General features: G+C 39.6%; 1 protein-coding gene across 1 annotated transcript in view; it reads right to left on the reverse strand.

Moving 5' to 3' along the window:
* The window catches only part of LOC120055330 (parathyroid hormone/parathyroid hormone-related peptide receptor-like), an 80,431-nt gene extending 59,795 nt beyond the window's left edge, over positions 1–20,636 (reverse strand). Inside the window, exon 1 of the mRNA XM_039003204.1 lies at positions 20,621–20,636. Within this exon, the coding sequence (XP_038859132.1) occupies positions 20,621–20,636 (16 nt within the window). The remainder of the gene's footprint in view (positions 1–20,620) is intronic.
* Between the last annotated feature and the right edge of the window lie 217 nt (positions 20,637–20,853).

Below are 20,853 nucleotides of genomic sequence, written 5' to 3' on the forward strand. Positions count from 1 at the left end.
AGACTCTTACCCGTATACATGGATGAATGCTTCACAGCAGACTGGAACCATTTAACTCTGTTTTGTTTGTAGCTACATCTTGTTTGGCCAGCGTTATGTCAAGTCACTCTGGTTCACACTGACCGTGGTGTGTGCAGAAAGTAGCCCATCAGGGCATCAATGTTGTTGAGAAAAGACGCAAAACTATTATGGTTCTCGATGGCTAACATTAAATCTTTCAAAAAACACCATGTTAGAAAGGACTATCAACATATACTGAGTAGCTCACGTTATAGACAGAAGCATGCTACATAGAAGACCAATCCAAACTCATCTCCCGGCATGTCCAGCCCATCCATTACCTCAGCTAATCATGGCTAGTGGTAAGGTTCCTGTCTTTTTCCGTGGCTAAACCAACTAGGCTCCTAATTTAACAATTTTATTCGTATTTACAGATGGAATACAAGTTCGTTATTAAGGCACATGAAAGTTCACAAGTTCCAGAAGGCATTTCTACCAAAAAACGCATTTTGATCAACAACAACAAAAAATATATTAAAATGCCTCTCCTGTGAAGTAGTGATGTGCGACATACCCCTAGCTTCCTGAAACAGGTCACAAATTAAGATCCTTCATCTGTACAGCAAGCACCATCAGTTTATATCAACGTACATTTTCTTTTTTTAAGTATTTCAAATGACAAAGTATAGCTTAATGGAAGGATACATACTAACTGACATAGGACTTAGACTTTCTTAATATAGTTATAGATGTTGTTAGTGCTTCATTACTCAGCCTTCGTAAGCTGGGGGAAATCTACAGGTAACTGCCAAAATAAAGGAAACACCAACATAAAGCGTCTTAATAGGGTGTTGGGCCACCACAAGCCAGAACAGCTTCAATGACATTGGCATAGATTCCACAAGTGTCTGGAACTCTATTGGAGGGATGTGACACCATTCTTCCAAGAGAAATTCCATAATTTGGTATTTTGTTCATGTTGGTGGAAAATGCTGCCTCAGGTGCCGCTCCAGAATCTCCCATAAGAGTTCAATTGGGTTGAGATCTGGTAACTGAGACGGCCATGGCATATGGTTTACATCGTTTTCATGCTCATCAAACCATTCAGTGACCACTCATGCCCTGCGGATGGGGGCATTGTCATCCTATGGTAGCCAAAATAATGGCCTGCCCAGCATTTTTATACATGACCCTAAGCATGATTGCTTAATTAACTGAAGAACCACACCTGTGTGGAAGCACCTGCTTTCAATATACTGTGTACCCCTCACTTACTCAAGTCTTTCCATCATTTTGGCAGTTACCTGGATATCATCATTGGACATATACTATAAAAAACACAACTTTTAAATATAACTTTTTAGAGAAAAATAACACAAACAAAACATCAAAACTGAAAGGGTAAACAAAATGTACAGACACAGCCTTTAACGACCAAATGTTGAATCAGCTATAAATGCAGTTAGCTATGTTAGAATTGTTTTCCCCTGCCACCTAAACCAATGATGCCAGCAGTGCTGCGACACAGTGATGCACCACATCACCAGGGAAAGGCCCTGTACCTCACAGCCCCAGCAAACTGCCTGTTGAACGCTCAACACACTCAGCCAAAAAACACAGAACAACCAGGACAAGCAGTGCTACTTGCAGTTGCCTGTACTGCTGTCGGCAAAGCCACTGTGTAGTCTACAGAGTAGAGCTACTGTTATACTGACTTTTGAAAATAGCATCATCAACCTTGTGGCTTTACTAATAAGTTAACATCACCTATCAACATGAGAAAACCTACATGAGCATGACATTACACAGACATGAAATGTTAATGAGCATTTGCCCCCATGCGGTGCATGTACAATAGCATTCTCCTTTGGAAAACACCACACTGAAATGACATGTGAATACATGTTTTCATTAAAATAATACCCATGCCGGATACAAAGAATGGTTAAAACCTACTTTTGTATTTAGACTCTCTCTCTCTCTCCCCTGATGATGTACATGCAGTTACTGTATCCATCATAGTTCAACAAAGATGTCAACATTACTATCGATTAGGCTTGGCAAAGTGATTTAACACATGCACTCTATCTCTCAGTGTGATGGGGCTTCAGTAGGATTCATGCATAATTGAAATGACACACATTATAGTCTACTGTAGTAAAACAATTTCCCATATAATTAAGTAAATGCCTACATTTTATGAGGTGCTTTAATAGCATTAATTCATGGAAATTGCACTGCATAGCATTATGTACCTGAGTGAATGCAATACACTGAGTGGGTGGGTACACTCTTAGGAAAAAAAAGGTGGTATCTAGAACCTAAAATAATTTTTCGCCTGTACCCATAGGAGAACCCTTTTTGGTTCTAGGTAGAACCCTTTTGGTTCCAGGTAGAACCCTTTCCCGAGAGGGTTCTACATGAAACCCAAAATAGTTCTACTTTGAATCAAAAATGGTTCTACCTGGAACCAAAAAGGGTTCTTCAATGGGGACAGCCGAAGAACCCTTTTGGAACCCTTTTTTCTAAAAGTATATGTATCCACAGTATGCTCTGAGCAGGGCAGTGGAATATGTCAGAATATAATTTTGTAGGTACAATGTCTAACAAAACATCCTTGCTCTACAAGTGCTATGGGAAGAGATGTTAAGGAATGTGTCTGTTTAATTTGTTACATTATGAAGAAACATTTTTATAGACAGTTTATTCATGTCGTGGATCATCTGTCAACATAATTCCAGCTTCAATAGGCTGGGATGTTCAATGAAGGTCACAATTATTAAAAAATATATAGCCTAGCTTCAACCTATTACAACTGAATAGGCTGTAAGGTTAGCTGCCTACACATGTGGTAAAATACAAGAATGACATGCAGAACATGTTCTATAATGAAATTAATAACTTACCAGACAGACGTGACTGAGGACCAAGCTGAAGAAAAGAAAGCCCACACTGTGGAACACTAGAGTGGGGCCCATCCCTGAGACAACCATGCCGAACCTCCAATAGTCGTTTCAGAAAGCAAGGTTGAGTTGATGCTTCAGTTAAAATGACTTAATTTACTTTAAACTGTCTTCAAAAGTGCAAGTCATCTTTCACTCTATCTGTCCTCTCATTATGGTCTTGATAGTGGCTTGTAAAATCATAACTATAATCTCTTCGCTTTCCCTCCCTCTTTTTTAAATCTGTAATACGTTCAAACTGAGCCCACTCACTTTATTTATCTGCATGTCTGTTTTTTTTTGTTGTATTTTTACTTCTTCTGAAATTGCATCCACATGTCAGAACTATTTCTGTCGCTCTCGTTCTGCGGTGGGAAGTTCAAATGATTCTTTGTGGAGAAGAAACCAGCGCTGTATTTTTAGGTCTTTTAAATTTCCCTTCAGACTAACTTATACACTTCAGTATGGAGCTGTGCGCCTTTATGCCATATCCCAAATTTCCTTCCCAAGAACCCCGTCCAAATGTTAATTGTTAAGTGGACAAAATCATATGAAAATGTCACTTATTATATGACCTAAAATAATTCACATATAGTGCACAAACGCATGGTTCATCATGTCATCTATCACAGTGAAGAACTATAGACAATTGAATTACATAATCTTTTCTCGGGAAGTCGTGTTAACATGAAAAGTGCATCTCAAGGCACAGCGTCATGTTAGTCATAGAATTAGCAACTTTTTCTAATAAAATTCGTGCTATGACGAAACATCTTATCGTGTAGACTGTCCCACCAGACATTCATTTCTAAACTGAATAGATGATGGACCATGCATACGAATGACCAACTATTCTAGACATTGTATCGAACTATAAAACGTGTAACTTCATACTTATATTCATTCTATGTGGATGTATCAAATCTACAAACGTAACCATGCTCTGTTTACGCATGGTGGTGTAGACAGTCCAAGGAAATCGCAAACCAGGCTATAAAGATCACACTTACGCTATTTGTGACAAACCAAACTCTGATGCATTTCAGCTTTTTCAGAACCACCTAAATCTAAAAAGGCAGCCTCCTTTCAAAATAAATCAGAACGTTAAAGAGTTATCCCTAATATTCACCGCGGCGCCAGATGTGAACGGCAGTTGCTCGACACCAATTGTGAGAGTATGAAGGCGAATGAAAGAGGCAGGTATTAGAGAAGCGCGTGAAAGGTTCTCATTGGTCCGCGCTCTCTTGCGTTAGATTAAACCACGTCTCTAAAATGACATACAGTATTTTCTCACCCCTTTCCACACAATCTCCACATTCAACATATTTCTGAGTGTTGCCAGTTTATTACAGCAAACTATGCTAACATTTTGCATATTTTATTGTATTTGCTATCAACAGATAATGTATGGGAGGAGATGTAAAATGTTCCAGGCAAATTTAGCCTACACTGTTATTTTCCACTAGTATCCTAGCCATACTGTGCATATCCTCTAACATGATATGTCCACTTTGCCATAATATAATTGTTATCGCCAGACTTGTGAACACATTTTGTGACTGAATGATACATAAAAAAAGACATACATATTGTTATTGTTACTGTATTATTACATACATTTCCAAATTCAAGTGACCCTTCATGAATTTACAATTTACAATCTTTCAAATTGCCAACTATTGTATCTTCAGCAGTGTTGAGCTACCAATTACTTCATAATGGAAGAAGTTTTAAGCTACACTAAAGCTGAAGGGTAGGTAGCATAAACTTAACCACATGTAACATCTTGATTTGCATTAGTATACACATCAAAAATCACAATGCGAAGTTACAAGTTATTACATAAAACCGTTTAGAATTCCGAAGAATGCCGAAGCCATATAGTAAAAAAAAAAATCCGGGGGGTGATGTAATATGGAGGAACTGACAAGCCAGTTTATTCCCTATAAAGTAAATTCCAAAAGAAATAACTTCCAATGTATAACTTAAAATTAAGCCTAATTGTTTGCACTCATGACTACTAGTTTCAATTTAATTTTCAGCCAAATTTCAAGCACTACAAGTGCTACATTTACTGTTACAAATCAACATGCAAGGTTGCTAACCAATTAGCATTCTAACGTTAGCCCTACCAGCCTGCTAACGTTATGTTAGCACTACATGAGTCAGTCAGTTGCTATCAACACCTAGTTTACAGCTACATTAAAGTTTTGGAAATTAATAATGCCATCTAACCATTTATCAAAGAATGTTAACTAAATGCAATTATCTTAACCAGAAAGCTAGCCAGCCAGCGAACGTTAGCTATTTAACCAACTAGCTATTAGCCTAACTAGCCTAGCCAACCACCACGGTTATGGTCGGCAACCTAGAGCCCAACTACTGGAGACCAGCTAGAATACAACTAACACAACACAACTAAAACATAACCACAGATCAAAGCAAAGAGAGAGCAGAGACATGATGGCTGGGCCCATCAAATAAAAACTTAGCTAACTGAGTTAGCTACCATGGGGAGGCGGGTGTTTCACCGGCCAATGGAGAGTCAGGGAAATCCCAAATAGATAGATTCCATTTCCTGTGATTGGTGGATTGTAGCTCACCACCGTCAACACTTGGTCTGGAATGTAAATACATGCTAGCATGGCTAGTGGCTCACGTTAGCCAGCTTGAGCTAGCTACCGAGCTAGCATACGAACACGTTAGCACAGAGGAAATCCTCCATATGATGTTCAGAAATTAGGTATTGTGGATAGTGTAGAAGATATCCGGAAATAAGTTAATAAATATGTAATACCCAAAAACTTAACTGTGTTTTTACTTATAGGAAACCAAATCGTGACTATAACTAAGTTACTATGTCTTTGACCACAATGTGTTGTTACATTGGCGAGTAAAAACTCATGAGTCCTATCGTTTAAGAAACTACTACTCGTATGTAAATCTGAAATTTAATACACTATAAATTACAAGAATATACAGTGCCTTCGGAAAGTATTCAGACCCCTTGACTTTTTCCTAATTTTGTTATCTTAATCCATTCTAAAATGGATTAAATAAATAAAAATCCTCAGCAATCTACACACAATACCCCGTAATGACAAAGCGAAAACAGGTTTTATACATTTTTCTAAATTTATTACAAATTAAAAATCGAAATAAGTATTCAGACCCTTTGCTATGAGACTCAAAAATGAGCTTAGGTGCATCCTGTTTCCATTGATCATCTTGCGATGTTTCTACAACTTCATTGGAGTTCACCTGTGGTCAATACAATTGATTGGACATGATTTGGAAAGGCACATATCTGTATATATAAGGTACCACAGATGACAGTGCATGTCAGAGCAAAAACCAAGCCATGAGGTTGAAGGAATTGTCCGTAGAGCTCCCAGACAGGATTGTGTCTAGGACCAGATCTGGGGATGGGTAAAAAAAAATATGCAGCATTGAAGGTCCCCAAGAACACAGTGGCCTCCATTATTCTTAAATGGAAGAAGTTTGGAAACACCAATGAGCAATCGGGGGAGAAGGGCCTTGGTCAGGGAGGTGACCAAGAACCCAATTGTCACTCTGACAGAGCTCTAGAGTTCCACTGTGGAGATGGGAGAACATTCCAGAGGGACAACCATCTCTACAGCACTCCACCAATCAGGCCTTTATGGTAGAGTGGCCAGACAGAGACTGGAAGCACATGACAGCCCGCTTGGAGTTTGCCAAAAGGCACCTAAATACTCTTAGATCATGATAAACAAGATTATCTGGTCTGATGAAACCAAGATTGAACTCTTTGGCCTGAATGCCAAGTGTCACGTCTGGAGGAAACCTGGCACCATCCCTACGGTGAAGCATGGTGGTGGCAGCATCATGCTGTGGGGGTGTTTTTCAGCAGCAGGGACTGGGAGACTAGTCCGGATTGAGGCAAAATGAACGGAGCAAAGTACAGAGAGATCCTTGATGAAAACCTGCTCCAGAGTGCTCAGGACCTCAGATTGCAGCGAAGGTTCTCCTTCCAACAGGACAACGACCCTAAGCACACAGCCAAGAAAACGCAGTAGTGGTCTCTGAATGTCCTCTCTGAATGTCCTTGAGTGGCCCAGCCAGAGCCCGGACTTGAACCTGATCAAACTTCTCTGGAGAGACCTGAAAATAGCTGTGCAGCGACGCTCCCCATCCAACCTGACAGAGCTTGAGAGGATCTGCAGAGAAGAATGGGAGAAACTCCCCAAATAGATGTGGGCCAAGCTTGTAGCGTCATATCCAAGAAGACTCAAGGCTAAAAATTGCTGCCAAAGGTGATTCAACAAAGCACTAAGTAAAGGGTCTGAATACTTACGTAAATGTAACATTTTTGAATTTATTTTTAATAAATTAGCAAAAAAATCTAAAATCCTGTTTTTGCTTTGTCATTATGGGGTATTGTGTGTAGATTGATGAGGGAAAAAACGATTTAATACATTTTAGAATAAGGCTGTAACCTAATAAAATGTTGATAAAGTCAAGGAGTCTGACTACTTTCCAAAGGCACTGTATATGGCTATTCTATATATTCTAAACTGAGTGTACCAAACATTAGGAAAACTTTCCTAATATTGAGCCTCAATTCGTCGGGGCATGGAATCTATAAGGTGTCGAAAGCGTTCCACAGGGATGCTGGCCCAAGTTGACCAATGTTCAGACAGCAGCATACCACCCTGCATCCCACTGCTGGCTTTCCTCTGGAGCTAAACAGAGTTGGTCCTGGTGGGTCCCTGGATGGGAGACCAGATGTTGCTGGAAGTGGTGCTGGATGGCCAGTAGGAGGAACTCTTTTATCTGGTCTAAAACAATATCCCAATGCCCCAGGGCAGTGATTGGGGACATTTCCCAGTGTACAGTGTTGTCTTTAGGATGGGACATTAAACGGTTGACTCTTTGTGGTAACTAAATATCCCATGGCACTTATTGTAAGAGTACGGTTGTTAACCCAGGTGTCCTGGCTAAATTACCAATTTGGCCTTCATACCATTATGGCCACCTAATCATCCCCAGCTTCCAATTGGTTCATTAATCCTCATGTAACTATTCCCCAGGTCATTGCTGTAAATGAGAATGTGTTTTCAGTCAACTTACCTGGTAAAATAAAGGTAAAATCTATAAAAAATTACTCCAATGCTTCCCACAGCTGTGTCAAGTTGGCTGGATGTCCTTTGGGTGGTGGATCATTCTTGATACACGCGGGAAACTGTTGAGTGTGAAAACCACAGCAGCGTTGCAGTTCTTGACACAAACCGGTGCGCCTGGCACCTACTACCATACCCGGTTCAAAGCCACTTAAATCTTTTGTCTTGCCCATTCACCCTCTGAATGGCACACATACACAATCCATGTCTCAATTGTCTCAAGGCTTACAAATCCTTCTTTAACCTGTCTTCTCCCCTTCATCTACACTGATTGAAGTGGATTTAACAAGTGACATCAATACGGGATCATAGCTTTCACCTGGATTTACCTGGCCAGTCTGTCATGGAAAGAGCAGTTGTTCTTAATGTTTTGTATACTCAGTGTAAATGGCTGTTCTACATATACTACATGGTGTTTATTGCCTTTATTTAAGCAGGTAAGTCATTGAAAACACATTATTTTCTACAATAACGACATGGTGTTTGTAAAACCATACTTGTACTCATTTTTTGGCATATTTCTACATGAGGAACAACCATATCATTTATATAGATTCTGTATAGATTTGTGAGTCAGCACGTAGACTTAATGACGCCAATAAGCGCAATGTCGAACAATATTGGTTAATTGATTGGTTTAGTTAGAGGAACATTTGTATCTATTGCAGTACTCTTGCACTGTTAGAATGTCAACACATTCAGGTGACAAATTCAAAAAATGTGCCTACTGTGTTTTTTTTCTTCTTTCAAAACCATGAATAAACAAGACTATCAACCACCAATGTGTACAGAAGCCTTAAAGGTAATGCACTCAAGAAGAAAAATTGGTCAAGTTCAGTAGATAAATCACCCTACTGCATGTACTGACACAACCATTCATCTTACTGCTTACTCATTAGAACAGATAGACAAATACCTATCAATTTATAAGAAAATGATAAATATAGTTCTCAAAGTAAAGAGTCTGGAAATTAGTCATCAAAGTGTCTTTTTATAGTAGCTTACATGTTGCCTACCACACACATAGCGACAATGTGACGTGTGTGGTGAGTAGATTGATTTGGATTAAGGCGCCATCTAATCCATATCCATTATACATGGGAGAGAATGATGCTTCCGTGCCACAGAAATGCTCAACCGTATATCACACTGAGAGAGATTGTCACACAGCATAGATTTTGCATCTAAGAGTATCTCGCCACTCCTATGTGCATACGCTATGCTTATGAGATATCGCATTTTATACAGTCTACAATATGTAGTCTTATGTTTTACATTTTATCTATCTTGCAGCCCTCCTGCAGGAGTTAAACATTCATTTAAATCGTCATTTATATGCATGAATAAGCAGATAATTAAACATTAAATTGCAACATACTCAATAATGAGATGCTTATGTTTTGTGTGCTATGCCTTACTCCCTCTAACCTTACCGTTGATGGTGTCCCACTGGCTGGATGAAACAGGGTGGCATGCAGGCTAATTTGGATGATAAAGAGCCATACTTTGGTTACAGACTAGGACATTGGAACAGCAGGTTGTTTTTAGCTGGTGACATCTGACAAATACTGGCCTTGTGTATGTATTGTGTATGCATAGGGCAAACTGCTCTAGAGAGCAGTGGAGGCTGCTGAGGGGAGGACGGCTCATAATAATGTCTGGAATGGAGTCAAGGGAACGGTATCAAACACATAAAAGACGTCGTTTCCATATGGTTGATACCACACCATTGACTCTGTTCTAGCCATTATTATGAGCCGTCCTCCCTCAGCAGCCTCCATTGATAGTCTCACCCAGTTGAATCACAATACTGTTGTGAAATACTTGAACTGTATAATAGACTATGTACTCTACAAAGAAAATATAAAGGAAAATGAAGTGAATTATTGTAGTTGATGTCATTCTAACTGACAGTTTATATAGCTCAACATTGGACAGATAGAAGGAACAAATATGCATGATAAAGTATGCATTATTATCACATGCTGATACGAGCAGAAAGAACTCAAGATATTTTAAATAACATATACATGTGTGCTACAGTAAGAACTTTGTGCATAACAGATAATGATAACAATTAATATGATAATAATATAAGCATATAAATGAAATAAGGCTACTATTATGCAAAATAGTGCAGAGTGAAATGGCAATGGTTGCATTTCAAAGTAGAACATTCTATGGACTTCATATTTAAGCAATGCAATCATGTGTTTTTAGCATGTTTAAAGCACTTGTAAAATGGTTCAAGCCTGTACAAGCAACCCCCACCCCCCCAACACACACACAGACTCACTCAGACATTCAAACACAGACACAAACAGAAAGGCAGACACACACACACACTCACTCCTGGTGACCATCAGGGGAAAGGATTAACTTCATGGAGCAAAAACAAATCTACTTTGAAACAAAAGTATACACTTCACACGCATGGATGGCTATGGAAATAAAACAGATGACACCCGTACCATGTCAGATATGAAGTTCGAAATGTATTTGCCTCCCAATATTACACTTTATATACATCACAGAAGACTGAAAGACAACAAAATCATGAAAAATGAAAAATATTAATAACGTTCCACTCATGAAGCCACTCGGTCATTTGACTGCAGGAAAGTATTGAATAGGTCAAGAGGAGTTCAAAAAGCACAACAACTATCTAATGAACTCAACTTGTCACTAGAATTTGATGCTTCAATACCAGATGACCCCAAGAACAGCATTTTTACATCTACATTCAGTGATTAAAAGCAGCAGATCTAATCTAGCAAGCCAGACTGTAGTTTCTCATTTGCTGTGCAACACAAAGGGAAGACTGGAGAACAAGCTTCCAGCTAAACACTGCACGTATTTCAGCACGCCCCTGAATTGGTCTCCAACAAGTTATTGTTTTCTTTGACAAAAATATAGTTTTTATTTTATGTATGCGTCTCTTTTTTTGGTTTGTTAGGCCTCTTTGGACAAATTAAAACCCAAAGTCATGAAATGCCATTGTGTGGTTGGGTTTTAGGGATGTGGTTGCGAGTGGAAAGAATTTAGACAAGGGCACACTCCATTGATTGAACTCAATTAGTTGATGGACCTAGCTAGTCTGGATACATTGGGTCAAAAGTTCAACTCTCTGTTGGACTGCAATGTCCAAACACAACCCATTACATTCACATGTATCTTATACCAACTCTCAACCAAAATCATTGAGTTGGCTGTATCTTTGAAAAATGTATGGTGGCTGGGAAGCACCCTTAAACCTAATCTAGATTATACCAAATGTTTTGCCAGTTTTTTTGCAATATTGTTAGTAAAAGTAACTTTTTTTGTTGGGACACCTTAGTGATGGCAATCATGAGTCAGCGGCCCCGAAAGACAGTGTAAAATACAGACTCAATCTGGGAACACAGTTGGGTAGAATGGGCATTGTAGATAGAATAAGAAATAGCATGGTGCATCTCCTCCTGAGCATCTTGCTTTGCTTAATCAGTTGTATAGATGTCATCTGCTTGGTGAGAGCACAACATTCACTCCTATGTAGGCTATGCCTTATGGTATGCCTGAAGTGAAGGGGAAATTATCAATGATGTGGAAACTCAGAGAGAAAGAGAGAGAGAGTGGGACCCAGGTTAATGCCCCTAGCTGCACAATGTGACACAAGGCACAGTTTATTAGCTTGACAGACAGACTCGTAGCCTTTTCACTTTAACTTCTCATCATCATTGAAGAGTCTATATATATATATATATATATATATATATATATATATATATATATATATATCAAGAATATAGATATGTTTGATAAATTGATCACTTTTGTTGTCTTGTGGAGAAGGATGTAATCACAATCAAGTGATTTTAAAATGTTGCGTTCCAACATTTTCACTTGATTCTTTAGTTTCTTCAAAATACGACCTCCACTATTGTTTTTTTACCTTCTAAACATTACCTTCTGATCCAATCCTCAGGCTTGATTTTCACAAACTACAAAATGCTTACTACAAAATCTACAACATGTAGATGACGTACATGTTTCCCAAACAATATATACTGAACAAAAATATAAACGCAACATGCAACAATTTCTAATATTTTATTGCGTTACAGTTCATATAAGGAAATCAGTCAATTGAAAAAAATATATTAGGCTCAGCCATGGGTGGGCCTGGCTCCCAAGTGAGTGGGTCTATGCACTCCCAGGCCCACCCATGGCTGCGCCCCTGCCTGGGGAGACATGTCCAGCCAATCTGAATGAGTTTTTCCCCACAAAAGGGCTTTATTACATACAGAAATACTCCTCAGTTTCATCAGCTGTCTGGGTGGCTGGTCTCAGACGATCCCGCAGGTGAAGAAGCCGGATGTGGAGGTCCTGGGTTGGCGTGGTTACACGTGGTCTGCGGTTGTGAGGCCGGTTGGATGTACAGCCAAATTCTCTAAAACTATGTTGGATGCAGCTTATGGTAGAGAAAATAACATTACATTCTCTGGCAACAGCTCTGGTGGACATTCCTGCAGTAAGCATGCCAATTGCATGCAACTTGAAACATCTGTGGCATCACTCTACACATAAAACTGCACATTTTAAAATGGCCTTTTATTGTCCCCAGCATAAGGTGCACCTGTGTAATGATCATGCTGTTAAATCAGCTTCTTGATATACCACGCCTGTCACCTGTCAGGCAAAGTAGCAATGCTCACTAACAGCAATGTAAACCAATTTGTGCACAACATTTGAGAGAAATAAGCTTTTGGGACATTTCTGGGATCAACACTTTTCATGAAACATGGGACCAACCCTTTACATTTTGCATTTATATCTTTGTTCAATATACATTATGTAGAAGTTATAGTAAAAGCTCATGGTCCTCCAGTTTGCTTGCATCCCTCATCCACTCTATCTCTGCGAAAGAAATATGAGGTAATCGATGGTAATAAACACTTAATTACAGTATAATACTTTGGCTTTGGCTTATCTCTCTAATTATGGTTAAATTATTGTTCCAGGACAACAAACAAGGCGGGGAAACACTCTCTCTGAACGCAACAGAACAATAGTTTACTGCCGCCCTCCCCCATCTCAATCTAATATGACAGCAATTCTTATTGCCTTGACAGCTCACCACTCAGATCTCCCAACGAGAAACTGAGAAACAGGAAATAAGATCCAAGCCGGGTAAGGAATCTCACAATCTTCTCCCAAGATGGAAAAACAATATGTGTTTCAAACAAACTGATTACATCACAAATTGATTTTGGTAGCATATTCTGTTGTTCTTAACGTATCAATAATGGATTTTCACCCAACAACCATTTTCCTCACAGGCTTAAAGAGGACAACTGTAGCCAATGATCCTTTCACTATAACCACACTTGACTATATCCAAATACTGTATATGCAGCAGTGTTAATATGGCTAGGGAGAAGCATTAATATGTTAATTTGGGGTAACTAGCCCCCCTAAGAACAATATCCAATTGCTGACACAAAAAAAGCAAAGTTTGGTAAAAATTAGGCATGTGGATAATGGAAGCAAACAAACTATGAAGAGAAATAAGTGGCCTCAGATTACACTTTTTTGTTATTTAATGAAATGTTGGTTTTAGAAAAAGGTTGTTTTTCCAAAGTATCTTTGGGCTCCCCTAACGGTTAATGTAAAGGGTTTATAGATCTACCTTAGATTATCTATATACAACTTTTTGTAAATGACGAAATATTAGATCAATTTAGCTCAGAATCGTTATTTTTAGATTGACTTAAAAAATGTTGATGAGATCGATAACCTTTTTAGTTGAGCAAGAGTAGTGGTAGCTGTGTAGGTTCCTCAGAGGAGGAAGGGGAGGACCATCCTACTCATTGAATTTCAGCAAAATTTATAATAGTGAAACAAAAAAAAAGTTATCCTTTTTAGATAAAACTATACTAAATATATTCACTTCACCAAATAATGTATTTAAACACTGTTTAGCAATGATGATCTACAGTAGCCCCAACAGCACTCTTTGGAGTAGCACCATGGCGTAGCCAGAGGACAGCTAGTTTCCGTCCTCCTCTGGGTACATTGACTTCAATGCAAAAGTTAGGAGCCTCATGGTTCTCAACCCCTTCCATAGACTTACACAGTAATTATGACAACTTCCGGAGGACATCCTCTAACCTATCAGAGCTCTTGCAATATAAATTGACATGTTGTCGACCCAATCAAAGGATCTGTCACGTCTACTCCTGCTCCACCTATCCGGCGTTCAACGTCACCGGTTTACTAACCACCGGTCCAGGCAACCAACATTACGCACACCTGGCATCAATCATTATGATTATGCGCACCTGTGCATCATCATGAGGCACACCTGGACTCCATTACCTCTCTCATTACCTCCCCTTTATCTGGCACTCCCTTAGATTCATTGTAGCAACCTCATGATGGGTATAGGGAAAATATTGACTATGATGAAGTAGCCTAAACCTATTGATTTTACATTGAGCTGGGTGAATGGAATATGAATTACAGTCAGCCAATATGCTATAATAGAAATATCGTGCTCCCTCATCTTAAACGGCACCATCGCTACTGAGTGGCAGCCAGAGAAAGTGTTGGGAAAGAAATGTGTGACAGAAAGTGTTTTTTATGTGAGAATTACAGGGGGGGGGGGGGGGCTGGTTACCCCACATTACCCTACAATATGCAAGTGGCACCTCAGCCTCAACTGAAATCATTTAATTGTATTTTTTTCCCGTTAATTTCATTTGGAGGCATAATGCTTATTGCTTACGGAACCAGCAAGCTGTCTACTAGAGAGTGAATATTTAAGTGGTATTCAGTAATGAGACATCAGGTCATTTATCATATCCTGCCCAACAGACATCGAGACAGATGTGTTAAAGCTTAGTCTCTCAGGCAACAGCTAAATATGCACACACATGCAAACACACACAAACACACACACACTCCTGGTGACTGCCAGGCGAAAGAGGAAGCGCCGAACAACAGGATGGGGGAGTATACATTGTTGGATTACTTCATGGAGCAAAAATGTATTTAGTTTCATAAGCATTTTCTCAATTCCAACGTTCTACCTGCAACTAGCCATGGGAGGTTCTCTTGGGTAGGGGGCAGCATTCGGAATTTTGGATGAAAAGCATGCCCAAATTAAACTGCCAGCTACTCATCCCCAGAAGATAAGATATGCATATTATTAGTAGATTTGGATAGAAAACACTCTGAATTTTCTAAAACTCTTTGAAACATGTCTGTGAGTATAACAGAACTTATTTAGCAGGCGAAACCCCGAGGACAAACCATTCAGGTTTTTTTTTTTGAGGTCACTCTCTTTTCAATGAGCTTTCATTGGGAAACCAGATTTCTAAGGGACCTTCTTGCAGTTCCTACCGCTTCCACTGGATGTCAACAGTCTTTAGAAACTGGTTGAGGTTATTCTTTTGTGTAATGAAGAAGTACGGCCATCTTGGCCGTACTTCTTCATTACACAAAATAATAACCTCAACCAATTTCTAAAGAGGGTCACTCGAAGTGTCCTGTTTGTTAGAAGCGCATGACCAGAAAGCTAGCTACAGTTGGTTTTAATCCTGTATTGAACACAGATCATCCCGTCTTCAATTTGATCGATTATTTACGTAAAAAAATACCTAAAGTTGTATTACAAAAGTAGTTTGACATTTTTTGGCAAAGTTTACAGGTAACCTTTGAGATATTTTGTAGTCACGTTTCACAATTTGGAACCGGTGTTTTTCTGGATCAAACGCGCCAAATAAATGGACATTTTGGATATATATCGACGGAATTAATCGAACAAAAGGATCATTTGTGATGTTTATGGGACATATTGGAGTGCCAACAACAGAAGCTCGTCAAAGGTAAGGCATGATTTATATTTTTATTTCTGCGTTTTGTGTCACGCCTGCAGGGTTGAAATATGCTTCTCTCTCTTTGTTTACAATGGTGCTAACTCAGATAATAGCATCGTTTGCTTTCGCCGAAAAGCCTATTTGAATTCTGACATGTTGGGTGGATTCACAACCAGTGTAGCTTTAATTTGGTATCTTTCATGTGTGATTTAATGAAAGTTTAATTTTTATAGTAATTTTTATAGTTTTATAGCTCTAACCTAACATAATCATTTGGTGTGCTTTTGTAGTAAAACATTTTTGAAATCGGACACATTTACAACAAGTGTATCTTTAAAATGGTGTAAAATACTTGTATGTTTGAGGAATTTAAATTATGGGATTTCTGTTGTTTTGAATTTGGCGCCCTGCAGTTTCACTGGCTGTTGACGAGGTGGGACGCTACCGTCCCACATACCCTAGTGAGGTTTTTAAAAGGTCTTTTCAACCAAGTAAAGTTTGGTTGAAAATGATACAGCTGAACAGGAGCATCGTACGTCTATCAACAGCTATCACAAACCAATTAAATGAATTACCTAATGATGATAGTAATTAGATTTGATATTGGCTAAAGGACATGATGCAGCAGGCAGGAGGGAAAGGATGCAAAAATGTGCTAAAACTGTGGTTTCTTTCACAAAATAAGGATAGTGATGGCGCAGTGGTTAGGATATATAATAATGTCGGCAAAATAGGTCAAAAAGGACTTTAAAAATCAAAGAAACTATGAAAAAACAAATGGCCCCAAAGAAATCCAAATCAAACTGAACTCAATCCAGGATATTTCCTGGTCTAGGAAACGGTATAATGTCAGACAAATGTACAGCCTACAAACACGTATACGCTCCCCATCAGAGCACAGAACACTGGTAAAGCCAGTTAGAAATAGGGCCTACCTTGTGCCACTAGCTGGGTAATATAACGTAGCAGGGGTAGAAAGACTCCTGAGCGGAGTTCCCACTTCAGTTTTTCAGGGGAAACGTAAGTTAGGTTGAAAACCGGATGTTAGTGTTTTCTGGCGACTCTGCATAGGCTACAACCTGGGAAAAACCATTGCCTCATCAAGCAGTGGTGCCAATTATAACTGGCCAATTATATAATTTAAGCTGAAGGCTATACAAACGTATAGAAGCAGACTTAATCATAGCATCACATAACATTTACAGGCTCTTCTCTATCCAACCAGTATACATTTTCAATATGAGAGATCTCATTAAACAAATTAATACATTAGAAAATGACAGAACACGTGTGAGAAATGGTGCTACATGAGCAGAGCTCCAAGAGGCGGCGGGAAGCACTCTTTTCATGCCACGTCAATACCAGTGACTTTTTCGCAGCATGTTAGGATAACTTACACAGCAGGTTAGGAGAAATAACGTCGCAGGTTAGGAGACTGAGGATAAGGTTAGGAAAAGGTTAGGGTTAGCAAAAATGCTCTGCTAACCTGCTACCAAAATCCCTTTGTATCGAAGTGGCGTGGAAAGAGTGTACCAACAAGAGGCCGGGAACAGAAACAAGACAGACACAAGGTAAGCACCTGAAATAAATGTTCAAATTGAAGGAAAATAACTTCACTCGAATTACGTAGATAACTAAGGCACTTGCTAGCAATAAGGGTAGGGTAGCATTTACAAGATACACATTTATAGAAAGGTTGTGGACTTGGGGCAAGTCAAAGTTAGCCTAATTCAAGAGCGCACAAGGAGAGCGGGGCTTGCATTTGGGAGCGAGTGTATTTGAGCAGCAGCAGGCCTAGTGTTGATTTAAATGTTTCATATTATTATGGTGTAGGTCTAAATCAGTGTTAATATTTTTTGCAAGGGGGACACTTTGAGTTGAGATAATCATTCAGAGGGCCGCACAGATCTTTAATTTGTTGTACTTTTTCTTCCAAAATTATCAATTATCAATTGAAAGCAAATTCAGAGCAATAGAGCACTTGCAATTGATTTGATGTACAGCACATCACAAATATATACATACACACATCAAATAGGCTACATCACATGTATAAGACACATATTAAGGGTTACCTCAGTAGTTGGATGAGCAAAAATTTCCCTTCTGCTCCTTGACTGAATTAATTATAGATGTATAGTCTGTTGTTGCTATCCTTGTGAGGCAATCCAGGTCAGTCTGTTTCTCTGTTTTTGTTTCATAATGTTCATTGTTGAGTCCCTTCTCCTTCCCTCGCACTTTTGGGGCGCCGTCAGGGCACACAGATGCCAGATTTCACCAGTCAATATTATTATCAGCAAAAAATGTAACAAGGGCTTTCAGAATATCCTCTCCTCGTGTTTGTCCCTGAAGGGGCAGTAAACATAAAAGTTCCTCTCTGAACGACTCGTTTTGAGGGAAGCGAAGCCAAACACATAATTGGGCAATGTCACTTATTAATACATTTAATAAATTGATCTAATAAAGGTATCACTAGTCACTTTAAATAACGCCACTTTAATAATGTCTACATATCCTACATTACTCATCTCATATGTATATACTGTATTCTATACCATCTACTGCATCTTGCCTATGCCGCACGACCATCGCTCATCCATATATTTATATGTACATATTCTTATTCATCCCTTTACATTTGTGTGTATAAGGTAGTCGTTGTGAATTTGTTAGATTACTTGTTAGATATTACTGCACTGTCGGAACTAGAAGCACAATTATTTCGCTACACTCGCATTAACATCTGTTAACCATGAGTATGTGACCAATAAAATTGTATTTTATTTTATTTGATGTGCCTAATTGGTTTATTAATAACTTTTCAAGTTCATAACCGTGCACTCTCCTCAAACAATAGCACGGTACTATTTCAGTGTAATAGCTACTGTAAATTGGACAGTGCAGTTAGAATAACAAGAATTTAAGCTTTCTGCCAATATTAGATATTTCTATGTCCTGGGAAATGTTCTTGCTATTCGCATTAACCTACGTTAGCTCAACCGTCCCGAGGGGGACCCAGCAATCCTGTAGAGGATAAGTGCTTTCGTCAAGCGCAATACTAAAACATGGTGCCACAGATATGTCAGTAATCAGTTGCTTACCGATGTCCTCGCCGATGTCTTCTATGCGTCTTGTTATGGTCGAGTTTGAGAGTTGCAGTCCCTTGATTTGCTTTAAAATAGCTTCCTTGTTTGTGAAATCAGCATGCAATATTCGGCTGAGGCCAAAAAACATTATTTGACAATCTCTGTGCCTGTGAAGGCCTTCTTGTTTCTTGTGAGTATCCAAGCAATCTCATATTGTTTTCTCTGCAACAGTGCTAGATCTGTCCATCATATCTTGTTGTCCTTTGAGCTGTCCTTTGAGTTGCACTATTTTATTGTTTCTAAGGTTGCTTTGTGGTGTATATGTTTTTCAGGTGGGCATGGTGTGACTGGAAATGTCGCTCTTTATTTGCTTGTTTAAAACAATTGACTGCCTTCTGGCAAATAAGACAACGTGAGCTAGTGGCATTATGCAGTACAAAAAAATACTTGTCTGTACATTTCTCTTCTTGAATCGACCGTATCCTTCTCTTAGCCACAGGAGCCACGTTAGTCACATTAGCTACGTTAGCTAGCTGCATTTCCCTGCCCCAATCTTCCTGATTTTCCTGGTTCCTCGGTGGTTGCTCGTTCGTAGTTGTCACGTTGTTCTCCAGCTCTTCCCCCTCATTTTCATTGTCAATAGATTTATGTTTATTTTTTACAATAAATCCAACCATGTCTACCAGACTGCAAAATTAGCTAGTAGCAAACTGATATGTGTCGGTCGCTGTAGCTGAACAGTTGCTTTCTATTTCGGCAAACTTTCTATTTCAGCCTTTATGTTCAACAGCTGCGATATACTGGCATCTATTTGCCGTCCAGAGAACATTAGATATATTAAATTAAGTGATGCAGGCCTGCATTAAACACATTGAATTGAAATTGTATCATTGTTATGTATTATGAATGGAAAATAGGAAAATCACAGCGAGTCGCAAATTAAGGGCCTCGCAATGAGTACCACTGGTCTAAATGGATACATGGATTGCATGTGGAGTTGTACTGTCACACCCTGATCTCTTTCTCCTGTCTTTGTGCTTGTCTCCACCCCCTTCCAGGTGTCGCCCATCTTCCCCATTATCCCGGTGTATTTATTCCTGTGTGCTCTGTTTGTCTGTTGCCAGTTCGTCCTGTCTCGTCAAGACTGCCAGCGTTTTTCCCCGTACTCCTGTTTCTTGATTGTTCTTGTTTTCTAGTTCTCCCGGTTTTTGACCATTCTGCCTGTCCTGACCCTGAGCCTGCTTGCCGTTCTGTACCTCTTGACCCTGCCCTGGATTACTGATCCCTGCCTGCCCTGAGCCTGCCTGCCGTTCTGTCCCTTACGGACTCTGCCCTGGATTACTGACCTTTGCCTGCCCTTGACCTGTCGTTTGCCTGCACCTTGTTTCGTAAATAAACATTTGTTATTTCGAACTGTCTGCATCTGGGTCTTATCCTGAGGTCTGATAGTACGAACTGGCCATTAATGACCCAGCAGACTCGGACCAGCTCTGCAACGCCATCTCCTCCCAAGGAGCCACCATTGGAAGGCACAAGGAGTTGTTTCGTGGTCTTATGGAATGTTTCCAGACCTTGGCCGAACGCCATGACTGCGCGTTGGATACATTGCTGGAGCAATTCCGCGGGTTGTCTGTTAGGCAGCCTAATAAGACGGTAAGCTCCCAGCACCTCAGTAACCTGGCTGTCAGCAGTGCGTCTCTCCCAGCCCCCCTGGCTTCCCGAGAACCCCGCTTACCTTCTCCTGAACGCTTCGCTGGAGAGTCGGGAACCTGTCGGGGGAGTTTCTTGCTCAGTGTTCCCTAAC

This window comes from Salvelinus namaycush, chromosome 11 (assembly GCF_016432855.1).
Source record: "Salvelinus namaycush isolate Seneca chromosome 11, SaNama_1.0, whole genome shotgun sequence".
Classification (NCBI taxonomy): Eukaryota; Metazoa; Chordata; class Actinopteri; order Salmoniformes; family Salmonidae; genus Salvelinus; species Salvelinus namaycush.